A 24,904-nucleotide genomic window follows, 5' to 3' on the forward strand; every position below is an offset into this window, starting at 1 on the left:
ATTCGTCGATCTTTTTGCGGGACTTCTACCGAAAGGTCTTTTCCTGCAACTTCTATCGAGTTGGTGTTTCGGGCCAATGAGGACAAACCGATTTGTGTGTGTGAGAGTTTGTATCTTCGATCCCCTTCGTGTTCTTCGTGTTCTACCACCTCCTCCACGAATTTCACCCAAATCCGTGAAGATCGGGCCTCCCCTAGGTCTCAGCCCTTATCAATGGTGCCCCAAAAAAAATATTTAGATTTATTCCATGTGTATACTAGGTCTCCATATATGCTAAATCAATGTACTCCGTTAGATATATAGTGTCACATGTTGATAATGTTTTAACTCAATTATGTGTTTTATGCATTTTGTAATGTGGGTTCGAATAAGCTTGGCATGGATCGTCGCTTTTTTATTGAATCTTCACTATTCTCTACTATGGAGGGAATATATTTTACGATACTTATATCCCTTGGTTAGCTTTTTTTTTGTTAACGTTAAACTGTCTTGAACACATGTGTATACTATACATGCATGATAATGTTTATTAAATGTGAATCTTGTTAACTGTAGATAAAATATTACTTCCCTAAATTCAAATTAATTGACTCAACTTTTTCTATATACGCATGTATCTAGAGCTAAAACATGTCTAGATACATTCACATCCATACAAAACTGAGTCAATTAATTTAGATCGGAGGGATACGAAGCCTCTCTTCTACGTGAAAGCTCCTCGCAAGACTGAAGGTAGATGATCAATTTCAAGTTCTGGTGCTTAAAACTTTCCTTTTGCCTTTCTTTGGAGTTGAACAATTTGCCACATGAAAATGAAAACCATTGTTAAGCTACAGATTGAATTTATGGATGTAAGCAGTTATGTTGCAAATTGCTATTTTCTCTGTTTTTTTGTACATTTTAGGATGGGTATGTACAATGCGGATACAAATTCTAAAAATGAATGTTTTTAAATGATGAATATTGAATTTTTTAATTCAAAAATCATAACTAGTGATGTTTAAAGAAAATATGAACATCAGTATTTAGAAAATAGAACGACGGACAAGATCAGATGTCAATTGCAAATTACACCGTCAGAAACAGATGTCAGCCGCAAATTACACTATCAGAAACAGTCAGGAAAGATATATTATTCGTCATGACATGTGAGATAAAATCTGATCGTCAGCGGTGAACTATTAATGAAAAACGACTCATAATTGGACCGTCAGCCGCAAGATATTAATGACAGGAACACCAGAATGGACGGCCGCATGTTATGCAGCCATGTCACCGACACGTTGCATTTGCATTACCAGAAGTTTGCATTCTACAAAACAAACTCAACATGAATACTCCCCACGAATAACCTCTTAACAACAAAAAAAAAACAGTAAGGAAACAAACTTCCCAAGATTTGAAGGAGCGCATATGTACACTACCCTTGCTACTCTTGATTTCAATCCTCTGGTACTAGCAGAGTTCCTTCAACAACAAGAAAACAACTTCCACAGACCAGCAAATGCTAATAACCTGACAGTCCTAAATATATGGAGGAACACTCAGCATAACAATTGGCACAATGGCATCAAAACAGGTACTTGAATAAGTGGATAAAATTACTACAATACAAATACAGATGCTGTATACTAAATACACAAGATCTAGCATTTTCTTACTGTGCACACTGGTAGTTGGTACGTCACACCATCCCAGACATCTATATCACCTCTATACGCCCTTCTCTCTCCAAATAGAATCGTCCACCTTCAGAGGCAGAGGCATCCTCTCACGAGCTAGTGGCAACTGGCATGCAACTCAACCAGCAAAATAATTCCCAAGAATTCACCCTGTATATGCCCACCATCCGTGCCTCTAGGCTGCAGTTAAGCGCTGAAGCTTCAGGCAGTGGTTAAAGTATTGCATAGTGTACATGTGAAGCCTAATGTTCCATTAAAGCTGCATCAGTTTCTGATAATGGTGCTGCAAAACAGATACATATCAGTTAGTGTGAAGCTTTGTGCTTGTTAGCCTAAAAAATAGAGAAGGGTGCAGCAAATCTTATCCGTGAGTGTCTCTTGTTTAGATCTTAAGTATTTGACAGATACTAAAGACCGATCAATTCAGACAGCACAAAAACTCACAAAGTAGTAGTATGCGTATAGTGACATGATAGACATAATCACTTTAAGCAGTTTGAAAAGACTTACCAATAGTAGTATGCATATAGTTACATGACAGACATAATTACTTTAAGAAGTTTGAAAAGACTTACCAAGCAAGTCCTCGTATGCGTCGTGAAATAATGAAGACTCCAACAGAAGTGGTGGAGAGAATAATTGATCAAGAGCATCATCTGTCATAAATGATTGACTACTACTGACTGGATCAAAAAAGTTTCCAGCACTGCTTGAATCACCATGGCCATTCCGTTTACCTGACAGGACTGAAGGTGTATGAATTGGGCTGTCAGAATTGAAGTACTGATCACTTGTGCTCTTGGGTAACTTTGTCTGTGATGATGATATAACTATTTTTTGTTTTCTTCGATTTCCCACAGCACCCACATCCTTCCTCGAAGTACCTGATGACAGGGGAATGAAAAAGTGCTCTGAACCATCATCACTACTATCGTCCTGAGGACTCTCCGTGTTGCTCAATGGCTTTGATAGAGCAGCTTCACGAACAGAACGTCTGATATCATGAGCAAAATAACCATAATTTTCTGGAAAGACAATATAGAGCAGCAAATGAAGCACCATTTATCAAAAGCAGATTGTAGTCAGCAAAATAAGAAGGAACACAAGAAGCTGATCTAGCCTATGTATTAAGATATAAATACCATGCATTGAACCGTTTCCTTGATCTTTGGTGGAAGGGAGGACAAGTGTTTTCTCTTGAGGCAGAATTTCTTGACTAGGTTGGCGTGCTAGTGCATTCCGTCTTTGTGTCTGTGTTCCTTTTCCAGAAGAACTTGGAGTCAGACTAAATAAAGGAGGTAACTTTAGAGCAGGACTACTGCCAGCCTTGTCGATGTGTGTAGAAGAAAGCTTAGAAGTCATCTCTGAAACTTCACTGCTGCTTTCCTGCTCAAAAGTAGAAGTTAGAAAGCATAAGAATAAATAGACAAAGGCACAAAAGCCAATTAACGTCATCAAAAAATGTATTTTGTGGTGACTATCTATGAGGAAGCAATGGCCCATTTGGTTTGAGCACTACCCCTATGCAAGAGCAAGCCCTCACTTATTGAGAGGATTGGGATCATGGTCATGTGACAACCTTGTACCATTTAAAAAGGTGTTGTCCGTACTAGGATGAGTTCATCCCATTACACTAACCGAATGCAAGGCTCTTGGATCCTACAATCCAGTGACAACTGACGACCAACCAAACACACATTTCAACAATCATATTATACCAGGATGGAGGCGTTCCTCAAACCAAACAGCCCCCACCATATGATGGAAAACTAAATGTTCTGGTATGGACACAGGAATGGAGATAGTACGACGAAAAAATATACAATCAGAATAGGAGTTGCATTATTTCCATATTGGGAAAACAACAGAAAAGAAAATTCAAGTAAATCAACAAACAGAAATACAAGCAAATGTGTGTTATGTCTTACTTCTGGTCTTACAAACACTGTATTTTGCCCAGACAACAATTGTCTGGAGTTTGTTTGATCCACTGGATTACTAGGTACACTATTCACTTCCTCTGAAAGATCAGTAATTGACTGCTGCATTGCTGGAATAGCTTCCTTTAGTTGATTAATTAGGCCCTAGAAGAGGAAATAAGGGCAAAAGATTAAAGAATCAATTAAATGATGCATAAAATTATCCTGTAAATCTGCAAACCAGATGCATCATGGTAAGGATGTTGCTGTTACCTGTATACTGACTAAATGCTGGCGATGTTCAGCCAGTGTTGCAGTTAATGAGTCGGCATGGGTACTAGCTTCACCGTCAGACGCACTGCGGAGTAATTCTGGCCCCTCCCCATCATTTGCTTTGGCCTATAAATTAGTAGATAGTTGCAGGTCAATTATCCAAAATACATTGGTTCAGAACGTGTGATGCACCAATACTTGGGATCTCACCATACCAGTATGCAATAAGAGTATAAGACACGTCACCAATACACCACCAGTACGTAAATATGCATGGGCGGTATGTCAGGTTCTTTTCATCTTTATAAGAAAAATATGCTGGTACCTAGCGGTGCATACTGATAGCCTTGCAACATGGCCCAGCCCAAAATATTTATCGGGATTAAATGTCCCCATTTCTTAATATAGTCTAGTCCATGGATTGTTTAGTTCTATATGTATTGTCTTGTGGTCCGTTTAACATTTAATTGTGCACTTACTTTAACAGTTGTGTTGACCTACAATCAAATATCAAAACTGGCATTCAATGCTTCTACAGGAGCAATGCAATGGAATTTTACACTAATATTTAAGATAAGTGCAACGTATTAGAATGCAAGCTTTTGTAAAACTCTTGGTTTGATCATGCTCTGATATTATATAAATAAATCAATAGCTTACCAAATGAAGGGACTGTTTATGAATACGCTGCAAAGCGTGAGTCCAACGTCGAAGAATTTCAGCTACATCAACAGTTTGTTGGGTACGCCCATTTCTATCATCTAATCTTGAAAGGGCTTCTTCCTTTCCCTGGAATAGAGATATCTGCTCCTGCTTGTCCAACATTTGAGATTCACCAGCTCGAGCTGATAGTAATTCTGAATGTGGAACACTTGAACTTGTATCCATTGCTGCTAGCAATTGTGATCCAGATATACGGTACCTAACAGTATTGCATTTTGTGTAAAAAGGTGAAATAATGCTAACAGAGGATATTTAGATTAAGTTGTAAAGTTTAACAGAAGTGGAACACACCTATGCTCACGATGTGCTATAAGATCTTCAATTGGCCCGGAAGCTAAGACCTCATGCTGGCCTGCAAGAATAATTCCATCACTATCTAGAAGGAGCATCACCATAAGTCTGTGAAACCTAACACGAGGAGTATCCTATATTTGCCAAGATGACATGACAATAAAGAATTACAACATCATATAAAGCTTTCTCAAAAAAAAATCATATAAAGCTGTGTAACAAAGCCACGAGAATAAGAACCTTTTCTCTCTTTCAACAATATTGAATGTTGCTTAAAGTGGAAAAATATAGCTATGACTGAGGATGCCTTGTTATTCAGATTTTTTGCCTATGACCAATACAATCCTAATTTAAATCAGCTTAGATCCGAAAGGAAACCCAAACCCAGCCTCGCAGCACCCAAGATTCTCTTGTCCTAACAAGAAACTGTGGTCTAGTATTTTCCGGAATAGCTTCTAGATAAGAATTTTTTTTCATAAGACAGACTTACAAGATCATTATACCTACTTGCTCTTAGAGCTTATCTAAGAATAAACTCACTTTATGAGGCTTAGATGATACAAGCTAGGTTATCCCGATACTCCCTCGAGGTGCTGCATCAGTATGATATTGGCAAGTACTGGTGGATTTTAATATCATAGCCCCTGATACTCAGCCGACACTTTCTAGTGCTAATGTAACTCAAATCGAAGCCTACTAACAAATTTCAATCCAAAATCGCAACCCATAAATCCCCCAAAGAATCCTATTTTCTACCCTGCTCTCTGCTCGACTCCGACTGGCGTTCCTCTCCAGCTCTCCAACTTGCCGCCTCAACCCTCAAATCCAAACGGATGTGGCCCTATTCTGCCATCATCCCCTCTTCTCTCTCCAATCACCTTCTCCCTCCATACCTACCTAAACTAAGATGTTGATCCACCTGACGCCGCCTCCTCAACACTCAAGTCTGGCAGGCAACACCCTCTCAACCAGCCCCATCTTTGCTCCCTCCATCATGTCATGGCTGACAGCCTGAGCTACCAAGTCACCTCCGTTTTCTAGACTCAACAGTGCACCTTATAGATTTCTTCTATGGTGAGTGGCATGTTGAAACCCCGTTTTTCGTTGTGTCCACTGTATATGACGTAGATATGTGCCCACTCTCCGCTGTCATGGCAAGCACAAAATATCAGCGTCTTGCTCTTGTCTAGCTTCTGTACGTTTCTTATTTTTCAACGAATATATAATCACCGAGTCCCCGTGTTGACATGTCCTCGATTAATTTTGGAATATATTGCACTGTGGTACCTCTGTATCTGTATTCATGTACCCATATTACGTATCAGGTAACTTACTCCCTTCATTGCAATGAATAAGGCGTATAAATTTAGTCAAAAGTCAATGTTATGGAAAAAAATATAAACATTTACAATACCAAATCAGTATCAGCAGATTCACCATAAAATATATTTTTATAATGTAATCATTTAATATTATAGATGTTTATATTTTCTTCTATATATTTGATCAAACTTAGTAAGCTTTGACTTTTGACTAAATTTATACGCCTTATTATTCATTGAAACGGATGTAGTAGGAGTTAGGATACTAGCCTAAAAACCAGCTTACAAGATACGTTAATATACTACAGAAAAGCACTGTAGTTTATGAGTATGCCGGATATGAATATTTAGACTTTTAGAGTGTGCATGATATAGATATTTTGAACATCCTAGACATATATTCTGGTAATGATGCTTCATACTTTGTACCTTTACGAGCCAATATTGATTCCCACAAACGGGTTGCCTTAGATACCAAATGTGAATTTTGTCCAGACGAGGTCGAGATACGTTCATCCCACAATTCACCCTCCAGCTTAGCTTTGTTTCTCATATCTTGCAGCTTCTCTAACTCCTGTTGCAGATATGCCTGAAAACTCCACATGAAGATAATACGGAATGAAAACAGGATGTACCAAGTAACTATCTGAATCGCAAGTATAGAAGTTACTGCATACCTCTTCAGCACATAGACTTCGGAATTCAGCTGTCATTTCATGGGCTAAATTTGACCAGGTTGTTTGCCTTTGAACAGCAATATTTGCATTTTTTAGAAATTTACGCCTCTCAAGAGCTATCCTTGCCTGTTAAGAATATCTCGTCAATTCACAATAAAGCCATTTAATGCAGATCCAATAATTAAATATGAACTAGCATATAAACTCACAAAGAAAAAATAAGCCCTCGGATAACAGGATGTTTTACTACAAGGAAATATAACATAGGCCATTTTTTCCTCACTGAAGGGCGGGCCTGGTGCAGCGGTAGAGCCTCACCGCCTGTGACTGAGAGGTCCCAGGTTCGAGTCGCGGTCTCCTCACATTGCACTTCGTGAGGGTAAGGCTTGCCACTAACACCTTCCCCAGACCCCGCACAGTGCGGGAGCTCTCAGCACTGGGTACGTCCTTTTTATTTTTTCCTCACTGGTAATAAAGATGGCCCTGACATTTGGATAGATTGTGGTTTCAACCTCAGTTTGTTATTGCTGAACTGTGATGTGCTAGTGGTGCTGTATTTTTAAGCTGCTGCAGATAAGAAACCACAAAAGGTCTGTTGCTCTTCTTTATAAATCAAATTAAATGTAGATAAATCAGGCTGACTAAGTTTTGTCCTCTCACATTTTCATCATACATGTTCTGCAACAAAACGATGAGTGCATTTGCAAACTGATGGGAAATAAGCAGGCAGCCAAACAATCGATTACCTTGAATCAACACAACATAATTCATAATCTGCGTCAATGCCAAACAGAGCCTAAATCTGGATCGAAAAATGGTTTATGTGCCCATCAGTATAACAGCTATATAAGCCTACTGCCTTCCTAAGTTTCATTGGTTTATGTTGTGTTTATGGCCTCTCTGTGAACTATATATCTTCCAAGGTAAGGATATGTTCACTGAAGCCGCATCATTATTTTCCTAGGAACCACTTCTCAAACTATACTCATTCTTTACCGATAAGGAAAGTCAACAGGATGAACAAAGAAGTCAGCTCTCTAAGGGGACTATTATCTTGCCATGCTCAAGAAAAGAAGAGATAAATCTTGTTTCACTAAATGGACTTGTTGTGCATAAAGCCTGATGTATTGAGCTATTGTCTGTTGTATACTCGTCACGCCACAAAAAAAATCGAATGTACCTATTGTGAGGTGCCCAAAGTACCGAGCATTACAGAACCATACTAAGTAAAATACTCACCAGTGTATAGAGTTCCCTACTGATAAGAATTTCCAGGACTTCATATTTTCTTTATTAATGATGAGAATTTTAAGATTGACATTAATCATATGAAAGGGTCACAGTACGCATTCGGAAAAAAAAAGGGTCACAGTACGTTAGAATATAAATCAAGAGCTCAGAAAATTTAAGCGCAAGCCATCCTTGCCTTCGTTACAGGCAGTAATGCAGCTGCGTGAAGATAAGAAACATCTGTGAGTGCAGCTGGCAAAGGATTTGATGCTACATCAGCCGCAAATGTTCTCCTGTGGACCTCCCTCAAGGCATGTACAGAGAGTTGCCATAAAAGCTCAACAAATCTGCATCAGTGTAGGGAGTACAAACTGTTACAAGGACAACTTTGAAAATGTACCAAGTTGTCAGATCAGCTGATCTACAAGCAAGTAGTTCGCATCAATGATTACTACCATCTCCAGATGTAATTAATCGACGCGCCCACGCACTAATGATATGCGTGCCCAGCCCTCCCTCCGCGTCGATTAAAACTGACCGGAGGGAGTACTGGACTATTTTTCCTTAAACTGAGAACTAAGTGGTTACATACTGTAGTCCCATTTTTGATATCTTAAAGATCATCATGAAGATCTGGCTTTCAATATGGCACTTGAAAAAATACTTGCAAAGTTGACTTAAGACAATAAATGATTAAGAGATGCTCCAAACCTATTAAGGAACAATATGGAATCATAGAAAGGCACATGAAGTTCAATGCAGTCAAAATTAAAAAGCATGTCCCTACGTGCTAAGGTGACATCATCAGGTAGGTGCAGCAAAATGTCTGAAACAGTTCCCAGCGCAATGTGTTAGGTCTAAACATTCCTGTTTTGGAGAGTGTCTACTGTTTCTCTTGTATGTGGTTTCCATGTGCTTTGTACTTTTATTAGGTGACTTACGGACCTAGCACATTGAGAAAAAGTGCATATTTGATTGCATTGCTCGATTCTCACAATCTAGGTGATTTTTCAGAGTCAAAAAGCATGTACGACTCATTTCTAGAGCAGTATGTATACTATAACTGAAAAGGAGGACTAAGCACCAGCATTCACTACTCATCTTCAAATTAACTGAGAAAACGTTTGCAAGAAACCACGTAGAGACATTTCTTTTTTTGCGAGGTGGTTAGAGACATTCAAAGTCGCATGGTTGCACCTAGTTTCAGCTGGCCTCTTCAACTTAGTACTACTAAGGTTTCGATAAATGCAATTAAAGCTACATTGCACTCTACCACAAGCAGGACTAGCAGATTTCTGACCGAATCAACTATAGGCATGCATGTCGACTGACCTCGGCCCGCAGCAGGTGGCAAGTGACGAAACTCTGGAGTTGCTCCTTGGCAGCGCTCCCTGCTGCTCCAGCTCGCTAATAATACCTTGAACGATCTAACCAACCAACAAAAAGTCAAAACAAAGGTTTGCTTCCGTCCGTACCCAATTGTCAGAAGAGCTAAGCAAATCTGCAAAATCCAACCTTGCGGAACTCCCTGGACTGCGCGGAATCAAAGATCGGCCACACCTTGTCGAAGTCCTGCGCAATGGAGAATCACAATCAGAAACACGGGGGGGGGGGGGGGGGGATTTGAGCGCGCGTGGCGTGCCTTGGCGGACTGTGCGGGGCCGCGTAGGGATGATAGGAGGAAGTAGAGGAGCTGCTCGCCGAGGCGAGGGTTGGAGTGGCGGAAGAGGCCGACGCGAGGGGAGGCAGCGGCGGCGGGAGAGCCCAGGACGGCGGGATCAAGGCCGAGGAGTAGGCAGTTGGTGTACATGGCGCCCTCCAGCTCCGCCTCCCGCTCCTTCTCTCGATCCGTAGACATGGCCGCCGCGCTGGTCGTCGTCGCCGGCGCAACTGGGTTGTTGGTAGGGGCTAGGTTTAGGAGGCCGGCGCCATTGGAGTTGGAGATCTCGCGAGGCGGAGGTGGAGGTGGGAGACAAAATAGAAAGCAGGCGAGCCGGGTCGAGTCGAGTCGAAATGGCCAGCGTTTTTTTCCTTGTCGTTTGGGATGTGGTCACCCACACACGCTCTTCAAATTTTCAGTGATTAGTTAAATGCTACAGTAGTACCGTTGCCACGGATTTTATCTATTTGCACTTCATACACATAATGCACCTAAATACATACTGCAACCGATTATTACTAAGACCAAGCGCAACACAAAGATACAAGCTTTTTACCCAGATTTAGGACGTAAGATGTGAAATTCCTACATCTTGCTTGTCTGATCTCATTGATGATGAACAACTTACACAGGAAGCTAAGACTCCCTTTTCCAACGCCTTCGATGTAGTTTTTTCTCCTCCTTCCCCCAAGCCTAACCTCTCTCTAACTTGAAGCCCTCCTTTTATACCAAAGGGGGCAGTACAAGGACCGAGCGCATGGCGAACACGTGTTGTCATCGAGCTGCACCATGTACAAGAGCCCCGCGGTGGGACGCCATCACTCTGTCTTGTCCTCCCGCGGTAGATTGCGCCTGGCCGCCCCGGTAACATGGTTGGGCCGCCAAAGATCTTGCAGAGATATGTTGGCAGGTGGTCGTCATGCAGTTTGTGGACGCGCAGAGCCATCCCGGCCGAGATCGCTTGCCCCGGCAGGGGCCTCCCGCCGGGGACGCTCCACCCATCAGAGGCGCTCTCTTGGCGAGATGTGTGGCGCATCACGCACATGCCACCAAAGGGGACGCGATGACTCCCTAAAGATGTAGATCTTGTATGTCTTGACATTCTTCTTGGCCTTCTTCTTCCGGTGGTCCTTCTTGAGTACCTTGAAGATGTATATCGTGTAGGTCTCCAAGCCCTTCCAGGTCTTCATCGCAACGAAGTGTTCCGGGTCAGCGGTTCGTCCTTTGTAACAACCCGGAAAACCCTATATTAGTTTTCTCCGGTGCTTGTTTTCCCGTGTCGTTCCGAAGTCATCATCATGCATGCATCATATCATATCCATGCTTTGGCAAAATAAAATTATTTTTTAAACCCTAATTATTTTATTTTCCCTCTCATATGGTTTTATTAATAACCCTCCTCTTGTTTATTCTTTTAACAAACCCTAAAATCAAATTTACAAATGAAATAAAATCATTTCAGATGTTTCAACTTCAAAAAATCAAGTTTGAAATTGATTTGGGTTCAAATGTTTTCAAAACAGTTTTCAAAATCGAAGGAGAAAATGTTGTCGAAAAAAGGAAAAAAACCTAACCTAGTTTGACCCGGCATGTTCTTCTCCCCCTGGCCATTTCTCCTTCTTTTCCCGGCGGCCCAAGCCAACCCTGCAACCTCACCTTTCTCCTCTGGCCCAACACCACCCCAGCCCGGTACGGGTTCGGCCTTCTCATTTTCTCTTCCCCTTCCTCGTCAATGACGGATATCGACAGGAGGAGCCCGTCGATGCACGCCCACGCCCCGCGCGTAAGCTCTCCCCACCTGTTCCCCCTCCTTATGTCCACAAGGACGATCCCCTGGACCACGCCAACCACTAAGGGTGTGTTTGGTAGACCAGCTGCACACAGAAATTCCCATCTCAACTCAGATTTTCCCAATTTTAGTTGTTTGGTAGGTCGGGTCGGCTCACCTGGGCGTGCCGAGCTCATGCAAATAAGGCCTCTCGCCCGAGGCCGGGTTGGGAAGCTCAAATCGAGCTTCTCGGGTCGGCCGAGCTGAGCTCGCCCCGCAGAACACTGTAGCGCATGCCCCACGCGCGCCCGCGCCCCCCAGACCCCCACCCCCTCTCCTCATTTCCCCCATCCTACCTCTCTCGCTCGTCCTCCTCCTCTGGAGCGCCACCACTGTCTCCGCCTCCTTTCGACCGTCCCCGCCACGGAGAACCTCCAGCGCCGCCATGGACAACCGCCCGCGCCGCCACTGTCTCCACCTCCTGTCGGCGCTCTAGCGGGCCTCGTCTGCCCGTCCCCGCCACGGAGGACCGCCAGCGCCGCCATGGACAACCGCCCGCGCCGCCATGGACAACCGCCCGCGCCTCACGCCGCAGCTCGAAAATCCGCCGCCAAGGCCGCCAGGCACGGCCGCCAGCCACCGCCCCTCCTCACGACTCCACGTTTGTCATCCAGGGCGCCTCCTCACGCCGGCCGGCGGCCAGCCACAGCGCCTCCTTGATGGTGGTCGGGATCTGCGGACCCGATTGCTTTTCCTTTTTATTGTTCGGGGTGTTTTGTGTAAACAATTGGACCTCCTTGTAATTTAACATTTCGAACTCCGTGTCCAGCATGTCCTAACACATGGCTGAGCACCAAACAACATCTTGACTCAACTTGGCTGAACACACCCAACCCACCAAACAGACGCTCAAGTCTGAGCCTAGCTTGTATAAGGTGAGCATGTCTCAGTTGGGAAAGACATTCTCTAGTAGACCGACCTACCAAACACACCCTAAGCCTCCTCACACACATCTCTCCCCTCCATCTTTTCTTCACCTCCACGAAAGAAGCAGCACAGAAGGCCACCGCGCCCCGCCGCAGCAGCTTCGACTGTGTCCTCCGTTCCGCCCACCCCTCACCGAACCAAGGGCCAGAGCTTCGCCTCGTCAAGCCAATCTTCCTAAACCCAAGCACGCCATGAATCGAACGCGAAATCGACGAGTTCTTCTCGTTCCTCTTCTCCGACTCCGGCAACAAATTTGTGGGTTCTGGCGCCGTTGTCCTCCCCTTGTCCTTCTAGGCACACTGACGCGTTCCGGGTGAGCGTAGCTTTCTCCTAGATCCCACCTTATTCTTCATACGTCCCTGGTTCACCTTGGCGATGCTGACTGGGCACACCGATGTGTTCCGGGTGAGCGTAGCTTTCTCCTAGATCCACCTTCTTCTTCATACGTCCCTGGTTCACCTTGGCGACGCTGAATGATGTGGGCATTACCATTCGGGTACCCAACATTAGCCTACCTCCTCTGGCCCAACAGGGGGGCCACGAGGATCACCGCAGCCCATGATGAACCAATACGACGGTTGCAACGGTGGGAAGATGGAAGGAGATGATTCCTTGATGGACAAGATGAGGAAACGTCGATTAAGGAAATGGTAGATTGGATCTCACATGTAACATAGTCGAATTCGTGCATGACTCTTGGGACCTGGCCTCCTATATAAGGGCAAGGAGAGGGCATGCCGGAGATCAATCATCACAACCTACACAATCCCGCATACACCAAACCCTAGAAACCATGCCACCCGGCGAGATCACTGATACGCAGTCTATCGGCTGCCCCATTTTAACCTTTTTCATCGATAATCAAGATCAGACAAGCAGGAGTAAGGGTTTTACCTCATCGAGGGCCCCGAACCTGGGTAAATCTCGCCTCTCGCTTGTTTGGTATCCGATGTCTCGTTCTAACCTGCGGGATTTCATCAAATCTAAGCCCCTTATGGTGGGCATTGCCGAGGAGCCTCCTCGTGAATTGGCGATGTTCGTGGGATCACTGCTCGTTCAAGGCACATCATCGGCTGTTCCGATCGTGTCGGCTACATCCTCACCGACATCGTCATCATCGGCTCCGTCATCGCCGATCTTGGAGGATCCGATCTGTTTCAGATCCTTCGAGTTCACCCCCCACACCTTTGCGTCGCGTTCGGCCTTTTCGGTCCTACGCGGCGGGATGGACATGGCGTTCCGGAGCGTGCACCTCAGCATCAGCGCCGGTGGCATTCTACGGCTTCTTGAGCCGACCCTTTCGGGGCTCGTAGCAGCCGCGACTTCATTGGCTGCTACATCCTCTGCTTCATCACCAACTGTGCCCGAACTATCGGCAGCTATTTCATCGACCACTGCATCGACGGTACCGACCGCGTCGGCTCCGTCATCACTATCGGTGTCGTCATTGCGTCGGACCACATCTACAACGTCCGTCGGGTCTAATGACTCTGAGTCATCGGACCTAACGTCATACTACTACATCGACTGCGACACCAGGCACGAGCTCGGCTTGGATGCTCCTCCCTTTGTGTGCGGCATCAAGTACTCCTCGGACGAGGAAATAATCAGCACACATGGCGACGTCATCCCGTTGACCGTAGCAAGGATGGCATGCTACCAAGTCTGCATCACCTTCGACCCTGACACTAGAGCCGAAATCCCTGCGGGTGGCAACACTCCACGCACCAACAACGAACGACGGCGATATGGCGAAGCCAGCGGCAGCAACGCCAACAGTACTTTCTCTGTTTCCATAGACGAGTGGGCCGTGGCGCACAACGCCGTGGTCAACAACACCAGCCTCCCCGTTGGTGTATCGGCATGCACCCTCAATGCCTACCACGCTATCCTCGAGAAAAACCATTCTCGGCTTGCTAAGGAGCGAGCCGACGTCGACCGACGCTCGTAGGAAGCCAACTTGTCAAGCGAACGGCGAAGGGAACTCTCCTCCCTCGGGAGCACCTCTAAGAGAAACCGGGCCCCCGGTATGCATCGGCAACGCATCCCACGCTTCTCGGAGGCGGATGCAAGAGAGATCACATCGAACCTCTCCACCTCCTTCATGATGATGGATGCGGGCATCCTCAGGCTCAAAACAGTCGAAGGTTCAACTGCTCCCATCGCGGCCTACCTAATCAACAATCGGCCGACACTCGATGATCCGATGGCGTTAGTTCATCGGGTCACCTTCGAAAGCCTCTGGATCATCGGCAAAAAGCTTATGCCCAGAAAAGATAAATCTCCACGCCACGGCAGTGGCTCTCGACACCGCTCCTCACGATCTCCCGACAGATCTCCGCGGCGAAGCGGCGGCTCTCGGCGACGTTCATCTTCCAAGGACGCCCGCGACAATATCACGGAAAGCAAGATCGACAAGGCTAGCCGCTGACGCGCTGCACGTGCCGGATTCGAGAGCGACGAGTCTGAGGAATCTCAAGAGCATGATGATGAGCTTCGCGGTGCCGATTGTCTAAGTCACAAGATTCGGGAGGCAATGCCACTTAGGAGATTCAAGCCGACACCTACTGACGCCGCCAAGTACGACGACCAGCAGGAGCCAAGATCATGGATAGAAGACTACCTGCAAACCGTAATTCTTCACAAAGGAAACCAAGTGGTGGTTGTCGAGCGGAAAGGAGCCTGGCGGAGGCAGGGGCGCAACGCGGGCTGAGGGCCAGGGGCGGCGGTGGCAGGGTGGGCCTGGCGTGGACGTTATGGCGGCGGGCCTGGTGGCGGCAGCTTAGTGCGGGGGTGCGACGCGAGCGGAAACGGGCGGTGAGCGGACAACACAGATGCAGCAGTTAGAGCATCTCCAGTCGCGTCCCAAAACCCCCAAAGCTATTTTGGGCGCTCCGGGTAAAAAAACGCTTTCAGCCACGTCCCTTAGACTCGTTTTTTGTCCAGCGCGCTCCGATACGATGTCCGGCGCCCCGAGCCCGTCCCCGCCCCACAGGGGACGCACCGGGGACGTCGGACACACCGAAAAGCGATGTGAAGCGACGTGGGCCCGACCTGTCGGGGACACAATAAATTTTAACCTAACCGTCGCCTACCTCGCGACGGAAGTTATTGGCGCGTAGCGACGGTGCAGTTCCCGCAGAGGCGCAGCGACGCGTCTCGTCGCGCCTAGCTCTGCTTGTCGGCGTTAATGAGTGCCACCGCTCCCCTGCCTCCCTCCGACCTACAAAAAGTGCCGCCTCTCATCGTCCCTCTCACACACAAACCCTAGCGCCTCTTTCCCCAACCCTAGTCGCCACCATCTCAACAAGAGTCGACGCCATGGCTGGGAGAGACGGAGGCCGAGCTCGCGGTCGTGGTCGTGGTCGTGGTCGTGGCCGCGGCAGAGCTACACGCTCGCCCTCGCCTGCCACGATGTCGGCTTCATCGTCGGAGATGGACGTGGAGGGGCCCGTGCTGTTCGAGTTCGTCCTCGTCCTCAAGGGCGACCCACGCGGCATCCAAAGGCTGCCTGACTCCTTCGCCGCCTACGTCGCCGGCGACCACCGCCCGGGCACGCTGCATCTGCGGGAGGCTGCGTGCGGCTTCTACCGGTGGATCGTCGACGTGATCTACGACGCGCGCGGCAAGATGTACCTCCACATCGGCTGGGAGAAGTTCGCGCACCACCACAGCCTCGAAGCCGACTTCATCCTCCTGTTCTCCTACTTTGGCGACAGGGACATGAGCGTCAAGGTCTTCGACGAGACGCGCTACCGCCGGGACTACCACGACAACAGCACCGGCGAGGAGGACGACTGATGAAGAGTGTTGTTTCTTCGTAGCGAATACGTGCACGGAGGTCTCTGTCTGTTCTTCCTCGGTAGAACCAACAAGGGCACCGTCTTCCGCTGGATCTTCCAGTTTGGGTGACTGGGTGTGCCCTCGAGTGTCTTTCTTAGCAGCGAACACAGGAAACCTTCGATGCACGGCCTAGTTAGGTTTAGTTTTTTTGCAATATTTTATATTTGTGTCAACCATGGTTCAAACTATGTATTAGTTTGTGGAAAACCATGTTCCAAACCATGTCTTCGTGTAAACCACGTTCCCAATTATGTATTAGTTTGTGGAAATTGAAATAAAAATGCCAAAAAAAAGTATTTTTAATGTTTGGTGGCGGCGTTTGGGGGACGCGGCTGGGGAGCGACGTCCCCCAAACGCGGCACGAACGAAACACGTCCCCCAAACGCTCAATCCGGCGCGGTTTGGGGGACGCTTTGGGGGACGCGACTGGAGATGCTCTTAGGTGGAAGATGGGGGCGGTGTTGACCAGGAAAAATTGGAAAAAGGGAAGGGCGGTTGACAAGGTATTGACTTGTCAATGCCTACAAGTTGTACACTAGGGTTTTGTCGGAAGTAGAGGGCAAGTAGATCTCGAGGGTTTCAGCCGGAAAAGAACTCGACTGCTTATGAAAGCTAGGGTTGCCTGAATAATGATTCGATCTTCTCTTTGTCCCTCGACTCCCCCTTATATAGGAGACGGAGCCGAGGGTTTCGTATTACACAAGTTTACAGATTTCGGGAGACTCTTTGAATCCAACCCGTAAAGTTGCAAATCTCTTTATTCCTAATACAACTCTATCTTTCCTTATCAACTAAGTGGGCTTCCGATCTTCATATTCTTTGACTTCATGGGCTTTCAGTAAACCCCGGGTACCATCTTCGGCAGGCCCATTGGGGATGCCTATGTCAGTAGCCCCCGAGATTTTTCTTGAATCGAAGAATCAGGGAAAATCTCCAACTTTATAATTATCAAATAACTTCTTCGAGTTAACACATATTTTTACTAGAACAGTCATATATTGTACAGGGATTATGGTAATTGGGGCTAGTTCATCTGACGGATCAGGTACTAGTTAACTGCTCTTGTGGCAATCCGCAAAAACCTACTTCAAGATCACGTCCCTAGACATGATCTCGGGATACTGGCGTAACTCGACATGTGCCGCTTAAGGTCTTACCAGATGTCGAGTTCCAGTCATGTTTTATCGGGTACCTAACGCGTCCGTTAGGATTTTTCTTCGTATATGTTGATACGGAAAAAAGTAGCAAACCACCGTCAGAGACGGTGCCACGCCGCACAGGACGGATCCGGGGAATTACCTTCGCAAAGTTTTGCGGCATTCAGAGATTTATTCGCGACTGTGGCGCTCTGAGAATATATTGTCGAGTGCGTTTTTCGGCTGATGGAATAGCTCATTTATTCGAGTCAACGGATGACTTGTATATTTTTTTATCTTGTCTTCCCGATGAGAGTATATGAAGAGTTATTTGTATAACTCGAAATATACCAATCATGTTGTTTTCTAAATTCATCGGGCACGCGAACAGCGTTCCCGATGGGAGTAGCCCCCGAGGCTACAACCAAGTGCTTGTACTTGGTTGTAGGCTCACCTTTTTAGCATTGTGCCGCTATATTGTCATTTTTCATGCTCATCTTCATGTTTATCGGGTGCGCGAACAGCGCTCCCGATGGGAGTAGCCCCCGAGGCTACAGTCGAGTATTTATACTTGGCTGTAGGCTCCAATTTGTCTCTGTCGCAATATTTTGAAACATCCCCTTCTGAATTATCTCCATCAAATTTCTCGAAACTTCTTTATAAAGTAGCCCCCGAGCATTTGAACAAAAACTTGTATTTGGTCAAAGGCTCTCGGGGTTATCAGTATTCCTTCACTGTCGCCAATTTTCATAACACCACAGCCAAGATTTTTCCACTGGTAAGGTGACATCAGTGCTGACGATAGCCACGACCACTGTATCGGGAAGACGCGAGTTCTATCCTTTCACTGACCTGTGGGCCCAAAATCTGCGACATGTTGACACATTACGCAAGTGGGGGACACACGTCCTCCGCTTTTTCTGGCACGCGCGCTGTAGCGCCTGTCCAGTTCCATCACGGTAAAAATACCGTTTTACCCCTTGAACCACGTGTAGATCATCAAGTCCATTCTTATACCATCCAACGGTGCGACATTTTGGATGAGCCCGCTATAAATACTCATCGTCTTCCTCGTCAATCCCCTTCGCCGCACCATTGCTCATATCTCCTCTGCTTCAATCCCCATTGCAACCACAAAAAGCTCCAGCGCTTACACCGTGCCCTACTTCCTCAACGTCATTCGTTGATGCCACCGCGGCCAAGACTCACGAGGCACAGCACTCCCGAAGCAACGATGGCGGCGCAAGATCTGGGAACCACGGAGTGGGAGAGATCCAAGATCTCCACGCAGGACAACCTGCTGAAGAAGCTTGGCCTGAGCAAGAAGAAGGACGCGCTGCGCTTCCCCAGCGAGGAGAGCTACCCGACGCCTCCCATTGGATATCGGGTTAGCTTCGTTGACCACCTTATCTGCGGCCTTTCTGCGCCCATCCATGATTTTCTTCGTGGATTGTTGTTCGTGTATGGGCTGCAACTTCATCACCTTACCCCCAATTCCATCCTTCATGTCTCTATTTTAATTACTCTTTGCGAGTGCTTCTTTGGAGGCCATCCCAATTGGGCTCTGTGGAAACGCATCTTCTTCCTCCGCCGCAATGGCTCCCACAACATTGCCTACAACATAGGCGGTGTTGTTATTTGCATCCGCCCTGATGTCGAGTACTTTGACGTCAAATTTGTTGGAGATATGCCCAAGAGGCAATAATAAAATGGTTATTATAATATATCTTTGTGTTTATGATAATGTTTGCATACCATGCTATAATTGTATTAACCGAAACATTGATACATGTGTGTTATGTGAACAACAAGGAGTCCCTAGTAAGCCTCTTGTATAACTAGCTTGTTGATTAATGGATGATCATGGTTTCGTGATCATGAACATTGGATGTTATTAATAACAAGGTTATGTCATTGGGTGAATGATATAATGGACACACACCCATATGAGCGTAGCATAAGATCAAGTCATTAAGTTCAATTTTCTATAAGCTTTCGATACATAGTTGCCTAAAGTCCTTAGACCATGAGATCATGTAAATCACTTACACCGGAAGGGTACTTTGATTACATCAAACGCCATTGCGTAAATGGGTGGTTATAAAGATGGGATTAAGTATTCGAAAAGTGTGAGTTGAAGCATATGGATCAATAGTGGGATTTGTCCATCCTGATGACGGATAGATATACTCTAGGCCCTCTCGGTGGAATGTCGTCTGATTAGCTTGCAAGCATATGATTGGATCAGTAACGAGGTTGAACAAGGTATGGAGATACCGATGATCGAACCTCGGACAAGTAAAATATCGCGTGACAAAGGGAATCGACATCGTATGTAAATGGTTCAATCGATCACTAAGTCATCGTTGAATATGTGGGAGCCATTATGGATCTCCAGGTCCCGCTATTGGTTATTGCTCGGAGAGGAGTCTCGACCATGTCTGCATAGTTCGCGAACCGTAGGGTGACGCGCTTAAGGTTCGATGTCGCATAAGTAGATTTGAATATGGTATGGAGACAAAGTTTTTTCGGAGTCTCGGATGTGATCCAGGATGTCACGAGGAGGTCCGGAATAGTCCGGAGAATAAGATTCATATAAGGGAAGTTGATTTCTAGGTTTCGGAAAAGTTCGGGATTTTTTCGGTGGATGACCGGGAAGGTTCTAGAAGGTTTCGGGGGTCCCACCAGTGGGCCCACGACCCTAGGAGGCCTAGCATGGGCCGAGGGGGTGCTCCCTAGCCTAATGGGCCAGGGGCACAAGCCCCTTAAGGCCCAGCCGGCCAACCCCTAGGGTTTCCCCAAAAACCCTAGGGGGGATCAACTTGGGGGGGAAGAAATCCTCTTCCCCCCACTTGGCCGCCGCCCCCCTAACCCTAGATGGGAAAGGGGGCCACCCCAGCCGACCTGGCCCCCTATATAAAGAGGGGAGGGGTGGCCGGCCACCATCCCATGATTTGCCCCCTCCATTGGCCGCCTCTCTCCTCCACCATACGCTGTTCCGGCTTGGCGAAGCCCTGCAGCTTTTCTTCCTCCACCACGCCGTCGTGCTGCTGGAACTTGGAGGAGATCTACCACACCTCCGCTTCCCGCTGGAACGGGGAGAGGAAGGGCTTCATCGACACCGTACGCACGACCGAGTACGAAAGTGCTGCCGGATTGCAGCACCGGGGACGATCGTCTACACCAACAACGAGATCTAATCTCGTAGGCTTTGGAAATCTTCGAGGGTTAGTCTCATATCAATCTCAATGCTTCGATCTTGTAGATTAGATCTTGGGTGTTCCATAGATTAGATCTTGGATTTATTCGTCTTGCGGTAGGAAAATTTTTGTTTTCTATGCTACGAACCCCATCAGTGGTATCAGAGCCATGTCTATGCATAGATCTGTTGCACGAGTAGAACACGATGGTTTGTGGGCGTTGATGCTCTTGTTGTTTTTGGTTAGTGTACTTTGCATCTTGCGGGATGGTGGGATGAAGCGGCCCGGGCTAACTTTACATGACCGCGTCTCATGAGACTTGCTCCACGCTTGACATGCAACTTGTATTGCATAAGTGGCTTTGCGGGTGTCTGTCTCTCCCACCATAGTGAAGATCCAATTTACTCTTTCTATTGACAACACTAGTATCACCGTTGTGGTTCATGTTCGTAGGTAGATTGGATCTTACTCGAAAACCCTAAACCACGTAAAATATGCAAACCAAATTAGAGGCGTCTAACTTGTTTTTGCAGGGTTTGGTGATGTGATATGGCCATGATGTGATGATGATTATATTTGATGTATGAGATGTTCATTATTGTATTATGGCAACCGGCATGAGCCTAATGGTTGTCTTTAAATTTGTTAAGACCTGCGTGTCTATTCATCTTGTAATAGCTTTATTTCAAGTAGTTGTTATAGTAGCTATAAGTGATGGACAACCATGAAGCGGCGCCATGGACCTTGGTGCAATGCTGGTAATGATGGAGATCATGCTCATGTGCTTTGGAGATGGAGATCAAAAGCACAAGAAGAAAGGCCATATCATATCACATATTATGAATTGCATGTGATGTTAATCCTTTATGCATCTTATCTTGCTTAGATCGCGACGGTAGCATTATAAGATGATCCCTCACATTAATATCAAGATAATAAAGTGTTCTCCCCTCGTATGCACCGTTGCTACAGTTCGTCGTTTTGAAGCATCTCGTGATGATCGGATGTGATAGACTCTACGTTCACATACAACGGGTGTAAGCCATGTTTGCACACGCGGAATACTTGGGTTTGCTTGACGAGCCTAGCATGTACAGACATGGCCTCGGGACAACGGAAACCGAAAGGTTGAACACGAGTCATATGGATGATATGATCAACATGTTGATGTTCACCATTGAAGCTACATCATCTCACGTGATGATCGGTTTTGGTGTAGTGGATGTGGATCGTGTGCCACTTAACAACTATGAGGGATGTTGTATTAAGTGGGAGTTCATTAGTAATTGGATTAAAACTTGAACTAATTATCATGAACATAGTCTGAATAGTATTTTTGAATTAAAATTGTAGAATTGGCATCCGTTATCTACCATGCGCTAGTCTTGTAATTGAGATAGAAATACTGTTAAGTCTGACAAGTAAACTTTACGGACTGGTACCATATTGTTAAAGAATCAAGAAATGATTAAGTCCTATTGCAAACTTTTAGTAAACCTCTCATTAATGATTCAAAGAACAATGGTTTCAATTAGTACCTAGAATCATCTTGTCTCCGTGAAACTAGAAGTTCAAATCTGTTTGAAAAGTAAGGAGCTGGAAATTTTGTTTTCAGAAATAAGCAAGGTATGAGATATATGTGATATCTAAGACCTTATTGCAAGATGATAGAATATAATGTAGTGAGACTACATAAACTCATAAGTTTTATGGGAATGTACGAAGGTTGAAGACGCCAGAGCGTCCCAATCCTCCAACTAGTTGGGCACTAACGATATTCGCATATCCATGAAGTGATCGTCCTTAGTATGCACCGTTGCTAAGACTCGTCGTTTCGAAGCATCACGTGATGATCGGGTGTTATAGATTCTACGTGTGCATACAACGGGTGCAAGCCGATTTGCACATGCGAATACTGAGGTTAAACTTTACGAGCCTAGCATGTACAGACATGGTCTCGGAAAGTCGTCATGATATAATGGATAAAATTATGAGTGAAATTGTTCATCATATTACAAAGTGACTAATAGTGAAATCTAGAACACTTGTCATATGATGATCAAAACTTCAAAGTAAAAACCTCAAAGTTATTGGTATTTGACCAATGGACCTAGAAGTTATTGAAGGTGAAGTGTTTTTCTGAGAATGAGGAAAGCTAAAAGAGAAACTACAAAAGATATTTTGGCAGAAAGAAAGAAAACACTAGAAATTCTAGCTCAGATGTATATAAATGATATACATGTTATGGATGTATTCCTTGTTTGGTCACATAATGAAATTCTTGGGTATTTGTACCAGATTGGTTGGTATGAGATGTCATACAGTACAACACAATACAAGAATACGATGGCCTAAGTGACTGATAAGGAATATGGTAATAATGCACGTCTGGTACATAATAAAGTGTTATTATGTTTGTCGTTGGCATTCTACCTAGCCCTTAGAATTTATAATAAAGAACTTAATAATTGTTATTTTGCTCTGGTCAAATGAAAACAATGAGTTGTTCAAATTATGACATTACTCCATGTACGATGGATAAAGTTATTATAAATCTTAATGGTGAAGCACACATACATAACACTGACGCTAAAATGCCATAAGGCAAATGATGTGAATTCCACTCATTAGTTGAACCGCCATTTAGGTCATGTTAGAAAGGAACGCATGAAGGAACTCCATTTGAATGGATTTTTGGAGTCATTTGATTTTTGAATCGTTTGGCGCTTGCAAATCTCTTCTAAAGAGAATGACTGAAATACCGTTCATAGGCCAAGAGTTGAACGGGCAACTAACTTAGTGGAAACATACATGATGATGTATGTGGTTCACTGGCATAGTTGTGTGCGGGAGATTCTTCTACTTCATGAAAACTTCCAACAATGAATTGAGTATATATATGTGGATATATTCGATAAGGAAGAAGTTTGAAAAATTTGAATGGATTCAAATAAATTTCAGCATGAAGTGGAAATCATCGTAATAGAAAAGTCAAATATCTATGATTGGATCATAGTGGAAATATTTGAATTACGAGTTTTAGCGAACATCTGGGAGAGTTATGAAATTGTTCTACAACTCACGTTTCTTGGAGTATCATAGTGATGATGGAGTATCCGAGAGATGTATCCAAACCTTGTTGGGTCAATGATGAGATAAAATATTGATGCCATTATATTTTTGTGGATTATGCTTTAGTGACTGCCGCTTTTACACTGAATAGAGCATCATCATGATCCGTTGAAATGACACCATACGAGTTATGGCATGGGTATAAACCCTAATAGTCCTTTCTTAAAATTTTGGTATAAGTAAATAAGTTTACAACCAAAACCGGATGAATGTCTTTGTTGTTATCCCAAAATTGGGAATTCTTTCCACTATGAAGTAAAAGACAAAAGTGTTTGTTAATGTTACTTGCTTGTTTCCAAGAAATTGTTTCTGGCGAAGTATTTGAATGGGAGGACAATAGAACTTGATAAGGTTTATGAACCTGAGCATAATGATCAGAGTAGCGCAGCATCGGAAATGGTTCCGGAAGCGACCACGACGATTATGGCTCCCATGACTATAAAGTGTTTTAGCCATGGAGATCGAAGTACATATTGAACCTTGTAGGTATGGTTTACTTTGTGATCAAATAAATGATTTGTGGACAAAGGATTGATTTTGAACTATGATAAATCAACTACATACAAAGAAGTTATGATGGGCCCGGACTCCGTTAAAATGGTTATACGCCATGAAATCCAAGATAGATGAATACTTTTTGAAAGTAAATTGAACTGTAAAATTGATGGACTTGGAAGGAATATCCTTGAAGAAGCTTGACTTGTCGAAAAGTTGTTTACGACAAAGTTCAAAGAGTTGACTGCGATAAGATTAGATCTTCTGTAGCAATGCTTATAGTCTATGTGGATTATTCTAGCAATCTCTACATATTTCTTTATGAGATATGATAGTAGGATAGCAAAATACATTACTTAACAGAAGTGTGTACTAAAGGTGTATACAAGATACAACCAAGAGTTTTGCTAGTCCGTGGAATACTAGATAGGTATACGAACTTCAATTGGATGAAGTGAGTATCACGGAGTTGGAATCTTCACCGGATGAAATAGTCAAAGAGTTTTTTGATTTCATCAGAAACGATGAAGATACTTGCATTTGCAAGAAATTAAGTGGGAGCGCTG

General features: G+C 45.0%; 1 protein-coding gene across 2 annotated transcripts; it reads right to left on the reverse strand.

Annotated features, from left to right (window-relative positions):
- Positions 1-1,164: 1,164 nt before the first annotated feature.
- LOC124651808 (AUGMIN subunit 6) lies at positions 1,165-10,120 on the reverse strand. 2 transcript variants are annotated; one of them, XR_006987505.1, is made up of 14 exons: positions 9,760-10,120; positions 9,633-9,689; positions 9,450-9,544; positions 8,314-8,464; positions 6,888-7,013; positions 6,640-6,799; positions 4,889-4,949; positions 4,535-4,796; positions 3,875-4,000; positions 3,611-3,766; positions 2,825-3,068; positions 2,258-2,707; positions 1,662-1,965; positions 1,165-1,524 (listed from the first exon to the last, which is right to left on the reverse strand). XR_006987505.1 is itself a non-coding variant. In XM_047190843.1 (13 exons), the coding sequence occupies exons 1-13, from the start codon at positions 9,973-9,975 to the stop codon at positions 1,925-1,927; spliced, it is 2,145 nt and encodes a 714-aa protein (XP_047046799.1). In that variant the 5' UTR covers positions 9,976-10,120; the 3' UTR covers positions 1,566-1,924. The 2 variants fall into 2 exon arrangements, 1 of the variants encoding a protein (XP_047046799.1); XM_047190843.1 differs by lacking the exon at positions 1,165-1,524 and having other exon boundaries at positions 1,566-1,965.
- Positions 10,121-24,904: the final 14,784 nt, after the last annotated feature.

The sequence above is a fragment of the Lolium rigidum genome, chromosome 5 (genome assembly GCF_022539505.1).
Source record: "Lolium rigidum isolate FL_2022 chromosome 5, APGP_CSIRO_Lrig_0.1, whole genome shotgun sequence".
In the NCBI taxonomy this organism is placed as follows: domain Eukaryota; kingdom Viridiplantae; phylum Streptophyta; class Magnoliopsida; order Poales; family Poaceae; genus Lolium; species Lolium rigidum.

What these genes read in the sequence shown, in the direction of transcription:
- LOC124651808 (XM_047190843.1), bottom strand. Translation starts at nt 9,975, where the DNA reads ATGTCTACGGATCGAGAGAAGGAGCGGGAGGCGGAGCTGGAGGGCGCC. An exon ending in GCCCCGCACAGTCCGCCAAG is followed by an intron (nt 9,690 to 9,759) that starts GCACGCCACGCG and finishes TCCATTGCGCAG; the next exon opens with GACTTCGACAAGGTGTGGCC. An exon ending in CAGTGTTTGTAAGACCAGAA is followed by an intron (nt 3,069 to 3,610) that starts GTAAGACATAAC and finishes ACTTTTGAGCAG; the next exon opens with GAAAGCAGCAGTGAAGTTTC.